Genomic DNA, 13405 nt, shown 5'->3' on the forward strand with positions numbered 1-13405 from the left:
TTGTCTTCCTCTTTTTCCTTCTCCTCTTCTCCTGCTCTTCTGCATAACTCCTCGGCGCTTCTGCTCAGAGATACAACCGAATTTCTCTGCGTTTTGGAGAAATGACTTTCCTTCCCAAATCTCTTCAGCTTCGGCTTGCACGGCTGTGGATCCAGCTCTGCTTCGGAGTGTGGCTCATCTTTAGCAACCTTTCCATTTAATCAAAAGCCTTCTCTTCATTGCCCAGGGAAGGGGATGGTCTCGCTCAATGGCCACTGCGGCCCTGTGGACTTCCTGGCGGTGGCCTTCAGCACTCTGGCTCCCGAGGTCTTGAAGAGCGACAAAGAAGATGGAGACGGAGGGCCATTGGCGGAGGACGCACACCCCAGCCTGGGAGCTCGCACCTCCGATGTGTCCTCCGCGGACAGTTCCTCCACCCGGGAAATCCGTAAAAAGGGCATCCTTCTGCAGTACCGGCTCCGATCCACGACTCACCTACCCGGACAGTTGCTCTCCGTGAGGGACACGCCTTCGCCAGCCGGCGGGAATTCTTTAGAACACACCGAGGAAGACGGCTCCATCTACGAAATGGCGGACGATCCGGACATCTGGGTGCGAAGCCGGACGTGCGCGAAGGAGTCTCACCGGAAGGAGATCTCTTCCCTGGCCGTGATTTCGGGAGGAAGGGGTTACCGCAACTTCAGCGCCAACGGCCGGCCCCCGTCGAGCAGCGAAAGCGACAGCACATTACTCCTGTGGCAAATCCCGTTGATTTTATAGCGCGGTGTCGTTTTCGCTTTTCCCGTCTTCTGTTTTCGGCATGGAATGGTGGACAACGGGGACCGCCGGGAAGGGGGGGGACATTATGGCTGTCGGGGTACCCCATCTTGTTTGACGGTCCTGCTGAGCCCACCAGCTTTTTACCGATTTCGTAGTCTCCAAATTTCATCCTCGCCCAGAGCTGTTTGACAGCTGTCGACTCTGAAGCTGACACCCCTTCTTTTTCGCACCTCCGATCTTGACCCCAGCAAAGACTTCCAATTTTCTTTCTGTGAACTTTTCCAGGTTTTATAGGAAAACTGCACACTCCCTGCAGGTTTTGGAGGGGGCAGATGAATCCCCCCACCCATCCTCCCCGGGTGTTTTCCCTTCCCAGGCAGGGACATACGGGTTTGGTTTACCCCCTGTGTGAATATCCTACCTACAAATATATATAGAGACAGACACACACACACTTAATATAAAAGTGCTGTATATTATTAAATTGTACAAATGAAATCTGTATATATTGGGGGCAGAAATAAAATGGTAGGAAAACCTTCCTAGTCCAGCTCAACAATAAGCTCTGGTCTTGGTTATTCCCACTGGGCTTTGGCTTGAAGTTGGCTGTCTTATTTGTCGTTGTTGTTAGTTGCGAAGTTGTGTCCGACCCATCGCAACCCCATGGACAATGCTCCTCCAGGCCTTCCTGTCCTCTACCATCCTCTGGACTCTGGATTCCATTGAAGCTCACACCAGCTGCTTCGGTGACTCCATCCAGCCACCTCCTTCTCTGTCGTCCTCTTCTTCTTTTGCCCTCCATCGTTCCCAGCATTGGGCTCTTCTCCAGGGAGTCCTTCTTCCTTCTCATTAGGTGGACAAAGCATTTGAGTTTCCTCTTCAGGATCTGGCCTTTTAAAGAGCAGTCAAGGTTGATCTCCTCTAGGACTGACCGGTTGGATGGCCTTGCAGTCCAAGGGACTCACAGGAGTCTTCTTCTCCAGCACCACAGTTCAAGTGCCTGAATTATTTGGTGCTCAGCCTTCCTTATGGTCCAACCTTCACAGCCATCCTTTGCAACTGGGAAAACCATCACTTTGACTAGATGCCCTTTTATTGGCAGGGCGATGTCTCTGCTTTTTAGGATGCTGTCTAGATTTGCCATAGATTTCCTCCCCAGGAGCAAGCCTCTTTTAATTTCTTGGCTGCAGCCCCCATCTGCGGTGATCTTGGAGCCCAGGAAAATAAAATCGGTCACTCCCTCCATTTCTTCCCCATCTATTTGCCAGGAGTTGAAGGGGCCGGATGCCATGATCTTCAGTTTTCTTAATGTTGAGTTTCAAGCCAGCTTTTGCGCTCTCCTCCTTCACCAGCCTCAAGAGGCTCTTTAGCTCCTCTTCACCAGGCCCGTCTTATGAGATGCCAGGAAAATTCTCAAGCCAACACTAAAAAAATATGCAGCTGCTGCCCCTTAGCGGGCACCCTGCTGCCAACCACTCCAGATGTGGGAGAACACAGAGATCGCTTCTGCTGGGTTTGTGGGCTCTTTGAGATCTGATGACATCTCTGCTTCTATTTTATTATTTTCACGTTTTTTCTGCAAAGCTTCCCAAGGCAGGATCTCCCCAGGAAAAGGAGGGGAGTGGCTTTTAGGGAGAATACACCCAAAGCGGAGAAGCAGGTGCATAAATATTATGTGAGATGCACAGACAGGACCATGAGGATGGCAGCGATCAATAGGTAATGGAGACTCCTGTCGGTTGCTCCCCGCCAACATAGCTGGCAGCAGATTCGGACAGTGAGGAGATTGGGGAGGAACCTGGGCCAGTCCTGAAGTCTGGGGAAGGCTCTGATGAGAGCTCTGTGTCGGAGGCAGAGCCATATGCCAGTCATCAGTTGCCTTCAGAGTCAGACATCAGTGAGGCAGAAGAACAGCTGGAGCCTGTTCCCAGTGTGTGCATGCACAGAGTTGCCAGACGAAGGGAACAGCTAAGGAACAGGGGTCAACTTGGGAGTAAGGCCACAGGTGGACGATGAATGGCCCCTCCCAGAAGAAATAAAAGAGGAGGGAAGGGAGACAATTAGTTTGCTGCATTAGTTCCGAGACTCCTTGCCAAGATCTGCAGATATCTGCTTGGCAGCTCTCCAAGCCAGATGAGGTCTGTGACTGTAAATCCTCCCTCGAAAGACTTTGCTGGATGTGATTCAGCAGAACTCACCAGTCAGTTAATAAAAGGGTTTTTTTGTCGGGACAAAGAGTTTGCTTCAGGCTCTTGGGAAGCCTCGGTTAGAACACTATATCAATAAAGTCCAGATCCCCAAGCAGGGACGCAGCCCAGCGGGCCATCGAACGGCATTGCGATGAAGGAACGTGCACCCCGGGGAAGGTTGAGTTGGGCCACCCTGAGCTTGCAGGAAGTCCCCACACACACCAATTACCACTAAACTGCAGAACTTTGAGAAGGAAAATCGGAACGGCTGGCGCATTATATTCCAACCGAATTGGGAGCCCGTAATGGGGAGAGCGCCGGGATAGAATCGCGCGCAGTACTATTCCCCAGCTCCATTCAGCCCGGATCCGATGCTTTGATAGACTCCCAATTTCATTTCATTTTCGGCTTTCAATTATATTCTTAGCAACTCAACCTTGAAATAGGGTCATCTCCGTTGCCGCTGCCTTCGGTAGAAGGACTATTACCAGATGTACATGATTTCCACAGCTTATTTTTTTCCTTCCCCCCTCCCCTAATTAGACATTAAATGCATGTAGCATCTCTTTTTTTTTCCCTTAAAAAGTCTGCTCCAGATTAAGCTGTCTCTCCACTGCCCCCCCCCCCTACACACACACAAACACACTCAACCCATTTCTTGGCTGGTTGCTTCGGCTTGACGGGGAGAGAGAGGAGGGAGGGTGAATGAGGAAGGGGCTGCGTGCCTCCCCCCCCCGTCTCTCAACCCTGAGCATTTTACATCAGTCACAGGCCATTATCAAATCTTGCAGGAGACAATAACGGTTTGCATACAATGCGTGGAGATTCATTAAAGTGTCAATACAATTACGCAAGCAGGCATCACGCCGTTCAGCTCCTTGGTTGCCGCGCTGCCTTTACGGAGTTGGCGGCGGGAGCCCCGGTGTGCGCATGAAAAACGAAAAAGGTATTTCGTCTGGCTGCTTCTCCCTGCTTTCAACAGGCTTTAAAGAGAGCCCGGTTGGCTTTTCTTACTCTAGAACAGGGATGGGGAATCTTTTCGGCACCAAGTGCCCACACTCCAATGCACGTGCTGGGTTAGGGTTAGGGTTAAGGTTAGGGTCAGCTGGTCTTCGGGTTTCCGGCATGCTCATGCATAGCGGGAAGCTAGTCTTTGCACGCACCGGAAACCCGAGGCTGGCCAATGTACGCATACCTGTTTTTTGGGGGGGGGGCTTTTTGGGGCCATTTTCCAGGCCTGAAAGAGAGAGAATGAAAGGAATACAGAAAGAAATAGAGAAAGGGAGCTGGAGATAGAGAGAGATAAAAGATATAGAGAAGGAGAAAGATAGAGAAGGAAAGGAATACAGAAAGAGATAGAGAAAGGGAGCTGGAGATAGAGATAAAAGATATAGAGAAGGAGAAAGATAGAGAAGGAAAGGAATACAGAAAGATAGAAAGGAAGAAAGAGATGAAAGAAAGAAAAAGAAAGAAAGAAAGAAAGAAAGAGAGGAAGAATAGAATGGAATAGAATAACCGAGTTGGAAGGGACCTTGGAGGTCTTCTAGTCCAACCCCCTGCTCAGGCAGGAAACCCTCCCACCACTTCAGTCAAATGGCTGTCCAATCTCTTCTTAAAAACTTTCCGTGTTGGAACATTCACAGCTTCTGGAGGCCAGTTGTTCCACTGATTCATTGTTCTCACGGAGAAAGAGAAGGAAAAGAGGGCGCCATAGGTTTGTTTATTTATTAAATATATTTATTTTATTTATTATTAAATATATTTATATGCCGCCCAATCCCTTTTATTTGCCATCAGGACCCTAGAACTTGGCAGATCAACTGCCTCTGCTTGTGGAGGTTCCATTTTTAACCCTTGAGGATCAATAACTTTGCAGCCTGTCTCCTTTCTCGCCCCCCCCTTCCCGCCCCCCGCCCCCACCAAGCAATGAGGAAAAATGAAAGCAACGAAGTGCAGGGAGGCAGCAGTTCCATCGTCTTCAGAAACCAACCGCACAACCTGTGTGTGCCTGCAGCTTTTCAGTTGTGTTATTTTGCCGATGGTCGCTTCTGAGATGTTTAAAAAGTAGCTGTTGAAACATTCCGTTCCTTGCCTGCCTGCGAGCTTAGCTCTCCTGGGTTTCGGGAAGCACCGGCTCTTAGGTGCTGAGAATTGAACCTGGAACACCCGCCAAGATGCTAGTCCTCAGGTTTCTGACAAAAGGACTCATTTGCGGCCAAGCCCAAAGGGTGTGGTGGTGTGATGTTATGTCTGGACTTGTTGCCTTGTTTGTGGTGGTGTGGGTGTTACGTTCCGGCGTTCACGTTGCATACAAATAGAGATTCAGTTTGTTTGGTAGAAAACTTTTATCTCTACCTAAGAAACAACGTGATAACCAGCACTGAATGACAATGATACAAAGGTAATCAAATCCAGTTCTAACCAAGTTACCACCATCACCCATATATATATATATACCATTACCCCACCCGGCTCCACCCACAACTCCACCCAGATGACACCCACCCACCATCACCAATCATCATGACCCACACCCTCATAGCCTCTTTCCTTTTTAGCCGCATCGGAGCAAAAGAGTTACATCAGAGTAGGCAGTTGCACCCAAGTAGAAGAGCCACGTGCAGCTACAGGCTCAATCGCCATCAGAGAGGCAGCATCAACGTGGCAGCGTCAGTGGCGTGACCACCAGGCAATGCTAAGACCAATAATAATGATGATGATAATAAATAGTTAAATAAAATTTAAAAAAAAAAGATGAAGCATGTAACAGTGATGTGCATTGTCATTGGGGCACTTGGTACCATGTCCAAGAATTTTATAAGATCCATCAACAAATTGAAGCTTCCTGCAATAACACCAGCGGAACTGCAAAAAACTGCGCTGCTCCGAACATCTTATATTTTAAGATGGTCCTTGGTTGATACCTAGGACACTGGCAGCAATCCCTATCCAACCATCAGTACCAGTATTTGTGATGCATTTTTGAATGTTCAGTTGGCTGAGTTTCATGCTTAATGAATAAAGATGATGATAATAATAATAACAACAACAACAACAACAATATAATTGTGTGTTGTCTCGATTGTAATTGGAGCAATACCTAAAGGGCTACCTCGCTATTTGGAAATTTTAAATTTATCACACTTCTGATTCTACAAAAAACCACCCTACTTGGAGCAGCTTATATCCTCCGACGTTACCTTAAGAGTTCCTAGGTCCTTGGTTAGGACTCGAGCTGTTGAGCTACCAACCAGCCCCAAAGGCTATGAATCTCACCAAAGATTAATCACGCAATCATCATCATCATCATCATCATCATCTTCATCTTGTGGGACTTCAGAATCCAGACTGACAGGCACTTAGCCCACAACACACCTGACATAACAAATAGTTCAAAAGAAAAAAGTATGGTTCATTGACATTGCAATACCTGGAGATGCACGAATTGAAGATAAACAGCAAGAAAAAATCACAAAATACCGGGACTTGCAAATTGAAGTTGAGCGACCGTGGAAAAAGAAATTGTGTGTTGTCCCGATTGTAATTGGAGCCCTTGGAGCAATACCTAAAGGGCTACCTTGCTATTTGGAAAATTTAAATTTATCAGACTTGAATATTCTGACTCTACAAAAAACCACCCTACTTGGAACAGCTTATATCCTCCGACGTTACCTTAACAGTTCCTAGGTCCTTGGTTAGGACTCGAGCTGTTGAGCTACCAACCAGCCCCAAGGGCTGTGAATCTTACCAAAAATTAACCACATATTTAACATAATAATAATAAACATCCTGAGAATAGGATGTGCTGTTGATGAGAAGCATTTACAAGAAATTGACTGGGGGGGGGGGGCGGGGAGAGACTAGTCTCTTAGGCTGTCTAAACCCATTCACTAAACCTAGGTTCTTGCCACCTTTTCTTTGAAACAAAACCCCACCAGTGGATGCATTTCAAAATACGATGGAAATGAAACATTGGTTGCGGCCGAAAGCAGTTGCCTCTGTATATGTTGCAGCCCTCCAGCGAACATTTCTTAAAACCTACAGAAACCACTGTTTTCCGGAAATTGTTTTGAGTTGCCAAACGGCGCTCAGAAATTTTTGTTATTAGTTGCAAAGTTGTGTCCGACCCCATGGACAACGTTCCTCCAGGCCTTCCTGTCCTCTACCATCCTCTGGAGTCCATTGAAGCTCACGCCTGCTGCTTCGGTGACTCCATCCATCCACCTCCTTCTCTGCCTTCCCCTTCTTCGTTTGCCTTCCATCGTTCCCAACATGAGGCTCTTCTCCATGGAGTCCTTCTTCCTTCTCATTAGGTGGCCAAAGGACTTGAGTTTCCTCTTCAGGATCTGACCTTCTAGAGAGCAGTCAGGGTTGATCTCCTCTAGGACTGACCGGTTGGATGGCCTTGCAATCCAAGGGACTCAGTGCAGGAGTCTTCTTCTCCAGCACCAGAGTTCAAAGGCCTCCATTCTTTGGCCCTTAGCCTTCCTTATGGTCCAACTTTCACAGCCATCCATTGCAACTGGGGAAACCATCGCCTTGACTAGACACCCTTTTATTGGCAGGGTGATGTCTCTGCTTCTTAGTCTAGATTTGCTCAGAAATTGGGTTGGGGTTTGGGGTTTCTTTTGCCTGTTCATTCTTTCCTCTGACCTAACATTCAACTTTCCTATCCTTCCGAAGTTTTCTTGCCTTCTCGAGCGGCTTCCTTCAGGCGAGGAAAGAGAACGGGTCACCTCTGATTAGAGATGGTGCTGCCGTTGCCCCCATGTCTTCCTCCTGGTCGCTTTCATGCAAAGACCTTTTCTTTCTATGAGGGCACCCCTCTCGGTAGTTGTTCGCTCCGGGTTGGGTGCGAGGTGAGATTCAGCTTATTGTCAGGTGCGACTTCATTTAATAATCAGGAAAGAAACCACTCAACTCCATTTGTTTGAAGTTAAGTGTACTTTTACTAATTACAAATGAAAAGTAGCGAAGCTAAGCTGAATCTGGTTAATTAGGCACGACAGCAAAAAATACCACTAAGTCCTGGCTGCTCCGGCAGGCCGGGGGGGCTGTTGAAATATCCAGCCCCACGGTAACTATGAATGTTGTTGTATTTTAAATTGTTGTTTGTCTTATTTATCCCCTTCCCCCTTTTTATTGTAAGCCACCCGGATTCCTCTGGGAGTGGGCGGCATACAAGACTAATAAACTCAACTCAATTCAATATCACGTATAATTCAATCCCCTCCCCTTGGCACCCCAGTCCATAGTCCAATTATAATTCACCCAACTTCAGGTGGGAGATAACTTCAAAAGACATCACCAGGATGGAATGCTGGACAGCTAACCGTGGCGGGAAACTCCCTTCCTCCACATGCGCAATGAGATGGTCAAGTCAGCATCTAGAATCTTCCTCCAGCACATAACGATTCCCTTCCCAAATACCATGCCCCCCCCTCCCTGTTTCAATGGCAGCCGAAGCAGCAGCAAAGCAGAAGCTGACACCTCGGGCTAGTTGGGGGGGGGGGCAGAGGATGGGAGCAGCACCATCTCTCTCTAGCGATGGAGGACCCGGAGTTGTGTTTCTTCATAAGAAGCCATAATAAGTTTGTCTTTTTCTGGAACAAAAAAACAACAACAAAAACACTCCATAGAAGAGAAAACAAACACAGGTTAATTGCCTCTGTGCCCATCTTCGCCTCCCCTCTTATCTCCGAAGTCAGCAAAATAGACTGCACACTTCAATAACCCACATTTAATGTCCATTTTTGTGGGGTGGGGGGTTAATGTTTTAGTAAGTCGTGTGAACCCAGCCTTCTAGTCTGATAACCGTAAGCTTTGGCATGGAGGCTGTCTTCAACCGGATGCCCCTTTCTCTCCCTGGCAAGGGAGATGATGAAAAAGGCCAAGCCTTAAGAACTATTGATTTATTTCTATTTTATTCAGGATCTTTCGATGCTGCCCTATCCTACCCCGCTCCCAACGAGAAAGATAAAGATAAAGGTTCTCATTGAACATGCGTGCTACTCGTTCCCGACTCTAGGGGGCGGTGCTCATCTCCGTTTCAAAGCCGAAGAGCCAGCACTGTCTAAAGACGTCTCCGTGGTCATGTGGCCGGCATGACTCAATGCCGAAGGCACACGGAACGCTGTTCCCTTCCCACCAAAGGTGTTTCCCAATTTTCTACTTGCATTTTTACATGCTTTCAAACTGCTAGGTTGGCAGAAGCTGGGACAAGTCACGGAAGCTCACTCCATTACACGGCCCTAGGGATTTGAACCACCGCACTACCAATCTTTTTGATCGACAAGGAAACGAAGCGTTAAAAACAACTCAAATGATTGACATCATCTTGGCATGAACCGGCTATTACCCCATCGGCAAACAGTCGCAACCTAGATTGGCACAATCTCATTCATCGCGATTAATACCGAGAAAAAGGGATTAGTAACTGTTGTGACTCAGCAGAAGTCTCCTGTGAGTCTTTTCGGGATGCAAGATTAACAATGCAGCTGGGGCTCGTTAGTGGCGTCTTCTGGTGATAAAAGGACGGATGGTGCCATGCCCTGGTTGCAGGAGTCAACGTTCATTCCACGTTCATTGATCCTCGGTCGTGGTTTATTTCTGAGAGACACTTGGAGAAGTGATTGGCTTTCTGTAACCCTGATTCGAAGAGACACTTGGAGAAGTGCTTTGCTTTCTTTTTGTACACCTGGTTTTGCCGTAAGAGAGATTTTGCCAAGGTGGCGCAGTGGTTAAATGCAGCACTGCAGGCTACTGCTAGATCAGCAGGTCAGCGGTTCAAATCTCACCGGCTCAGGGTTGACTCAGCCTTCCATCCTTCCGAGGTGGGTAAAATGAGGACCCAGATTGTTGGGGGCAATATGCTGACTCTCTGTAAACCGCTTAGAGAGGCCTGAAAGGCCTATGAAGCGGTATATAAGTCTACTGCTATTGCTATATTGTTTTGCATTCTGTTAACTTCAGGCAGAGACTTTATTTAGGTTTATTTTGGGCTCGCAGCTAGTTTGAGCTGAGGACTGATAAAGTTAGTTCCTTTTAAGTTTGTCTGCCTGTCGTCTGTTAACGAGCGAAGGAGGGGGGACTGAAAAAGTAACTAAACCTTAAGGGACGCGGTGGCTCGGTGGCTAAGACGCTGAGCTTGTCAATCAAAATAGTCAGCAATTGGGTGGTTTGAATCCCTAGCGCTGCATAATGGAATGAGCTCCCGTGACTTGTCCCAGCTTCTGCCGATTTAGCAGTTTGAAAGCAGGTAAAAATGCAAGTAGAAAAATAGGAACCACCATTGGTGGGAAGACAACAGCGTTCCCTGCGCCTTTGGCGTTGCGTCATGCTGGCCACATGACCACGGAGACGTCTTCGGACAGCGCTGGCTCTTCGGCTTTGAAATGGAGATGAACACCATCCCCTAGAGTCAGGAACGACTAGCACATAAAAATGAGGGGAACCTTTACCTTTAACTAAGCCTTGGGTAAAAGATAACTTTGACCCTGGCCTTTATTTATTAGCCAGGGAGCAATTTGGCCCTTAAGGGATTGAAGCCTTGTGCCCAAGATAAATCCCATTCTGATTCCTTTTCCTTTTTAAAACTTCATTTTACGATCTCTGGGAAAGCAAGGGTCAATGTAGTTTTCTTAACTAGGTACAGGTAGCCCCCAACAGTGACTTACGACCATTTTTCACACTTAACAACCGTTGCAGCATTCCCTCATGGTCAGGTGATCAAAATTCAAAAGCTTGGTTATGGGCTCATTTTTACGACGGCCGCAGTGGCCCAGGGTCACGTAATCCCTTTTTTGAGACCTTCTGACAAGCCAAGTGGCCTGATGTGGCCTAGAGATGGAGCTCTCGCCTCACAATCGGGAGGTTGTGAGTTCAATCCTAGGTAGAGGCAGATGTAGGGTCTTTCCTGCTTGGGTGGGGGGGGCGTTTGGACTAGATGACCTTTAAGGTCCCTTCCGACTCTTGTTAGAATCTGTTAGAAAGTCAATGGGGATGTCCGCTTCACTTAACAACTGTGTCACTCCCTTAACAACGGCAATGATTTGTTTAGCAACAGTCACGAGAAAGGTTGCAAAATGGAGCAAAATTCACTTAACAATCATCTCACTTAGCAACAGAAATTTTGGGCTCAATTCTGGTCATAAGTTGAGGACTAGCTGTAGTTATTTTGGGACAGCGGTAGGTCAAGTGTTTAATTTTTGAAGCATGTTTTTTTTTAAAAAAAAAAATCCCTCTCTAAATCCCTTCTTTTTGCTCGAAATCAATCTTGTGATTTATTTATTTTTTTCTTCAAGCAGAAATCTCTACCTAGGTTTAGATCTCGTCCTGCCTCCAAACATTGCTTTCAAGCGCCCGCAATCGTGATGGTCTCAGGGTCAAATCAACATCTTTCCAGCTGGCTAATGAAGATGATGGCTTGTCACCTTTTATGCTTTCGGTTTAATAAGGTGGGCCGTGCCAAAACCTCGTGGCACCATCATTCCCTGTCCAAATCATCCATCCACCCATCCTGGCTGTTCTCGCGGCGATCAGGGGCTTCGGGGTCGACCCTTCGGCCTGGGGATTGGGGGTTCAGCAGGGGTGCATGGAAAGAGGGAGCACCCCCCCAGTGTCCAGCTGGGTGATGTCCAGATCTGTGCTTTCTCTGGCCCTTGGCACGGGAAATTAATCATTCACGCCATCCGTCACCAGCAATGCAATGATTTTTGTGTCTGCGGTATTGTTCGGCTCGGGAAAAACAGAGCCTGAGCTGCCGAGGGGATGATGGATGAAAGGCAGCCAGCCTCTTTTCCAACAAACCAGGATGCAGAAGGGAGAAATGAAGGGCAATGCAAGAAAAGCATCTGGCCAGGGGTTTCCTCAAGGAACTCTTGCGTTGGGAAACTCAGCTAGGTTCCATCACTGGGGGAAAGAAATCAAGTCTGTTCCCCCGAAAATAAGACCTCTCTGGATAATAAGCCCAATTGGGCTTTCAAGCACATGCGCTAAAATAAGCCCAACCACAAAAATAAGCCCTCCCCAAAATGAACAGACATTTAGTGACAAAAGGTATAACAGATCCCCCCCCCTGAAAAAAAGCTACTTATGACCTAGATTCGGAGTTTTGAGTGCCAATCCTGCCCCTCAGTCATGTGAATGTATTTTGGGTGTCAGTAACCAACCTACATATAACCTCACTTACCTGCAATGGTATAGGTTCTCTTGCTTGAACAGGGAGCTGGACTCCAAAGTCCCATCCAGCTCTATTCCTATCATATCTTATTCTATTCCCTTTCTATTCTATTCCCTATTCTATTCCATTCCATTCCACTCCATTCCACTCTTTATTCTCCTCTTCCATTCCATTCCATATTCTCTATTCTATTCCATTCCATTCTTCTATTCTATTCTATTCCTAATTCTTAATTCTCTCTTCTCTTCTATTCCTTATTTCTATTCTTTTCTATTTTCTAGTCTATTACTATTCCTTATTCTGTTCTGTTCTATTCCATTCCATTCCATTCCATTCTTCTGTTCTATTCTATTCCTAATTCTTAATTTTCTCTTCTCTTCTATTCCCTTTCGATACTTTTCTATTCAGTTCCATTCTTTTCTTTTCTATTTTATTCTTTTCTGTTTTCTAGTCTATTCCTATTCCCTATTCTATTCTATTCTATACAATGTGACACTGATTTGCGCCCCCTTTTTTGTGTGTCTGGTAAAAAAAAAAAGACTTGTGGACAATGAGTTCACTGAACAAACATGATCAACGCTTAACCACCACTATAAAAATAAATGTCATAAAATTGAGTTGGCCACGTGGTGTCCCTTGGCTTACAACTGTCATGACATACAGTGGAAGTTAGAATAGAGTAGGGTAGAACAGAACAGAACAGAACAGAATAGAATAGAATAGAATAGAATAGAATAGAATAGAATAGAATAGAATGATAGAGTTGGAAGGGACCTTGAAGGTCTTCTAGTCCAACCCCCTGCCTAGGCAGGAAGCCCTATACCGTTTCAGACAAATGGCTGTCCAACATCTTCTTAAAGAGTTCCAGTGTTGGGGCATTCACAACTTCTGGAGGAAAGTTGTTCCACTGATTAATTGTTCTCACTGTCAGGAAATTTCTCCTTAGTTCTGAGTTGCTTCTCTCCTTGAATAGTTTCCACCCATTGCTTCTTGTTCTACCCTCAGGTGCTTTGGAGAATAGCTTGACTCCCTCTTCTTTGTGGCAGCCCCTGAGATATTGGAAGACTCCCCTTCCAATATCTCTTCCAATACTGGACAAACCCAGTTCCTGCAACTGTTCTTCATATGTTTCAGCCTCCAGTCCCCTAATCCTCTTTGTTGCTCTTCTCTGCACTCTTTCTAGAGTCTCCACCTCTTTCTTGCATCGTGGTGACCAAAACTGAATGCCGTATTCCAAGTGTGGCCTTACCAAGGCCTTATAATTTCCGAGCTCCAG

The 13405-nt window shown here is 46.7% G+C and overlaps 1 protein-coding gene across 2 annotated transcripts in view; it reads left to right on the forward strand.

The window, feature by feature from the left end:
• ARHGEF10L (Rho guanine nucleotide exchange factor 10 like) overlaps positions 1–1315 on the forward strand; it is a 97203-nt gene extending 95888 nt beyond the window's left edge. For both annotated transcript variants that reach the window (XM_032231606.1, XM_032231605.1), the window contains one exon: positions 227–1315. In XM_032231606.1, the coding sequence (XP_032087497.1) occupies positions 227–759 (533 nt within the window). In that variant the 3' untranslated portion in view covers positions 760–1315. The remainder of the gene's footprint in view (positions 1–226) is intronic.
• The last annotated feature ends 12090 nt before the right edge of the window (positions 1316–13405 follow it).

This window comes from Thamnophis elegans, chromosome 15 (assembly GCF_009769535.1).
Source record: "Thamnophis elegans isolate rThaEle1 chromosome 15, rThaEle1.pri, whole genome shotgun sequence".
NCBI classification, from domain to species: Eukaryota; Metazoa; Chordata; class Lepidosauria; order Squamata; family Colubridae; genus Thamnophis; species Thamnophis elegans.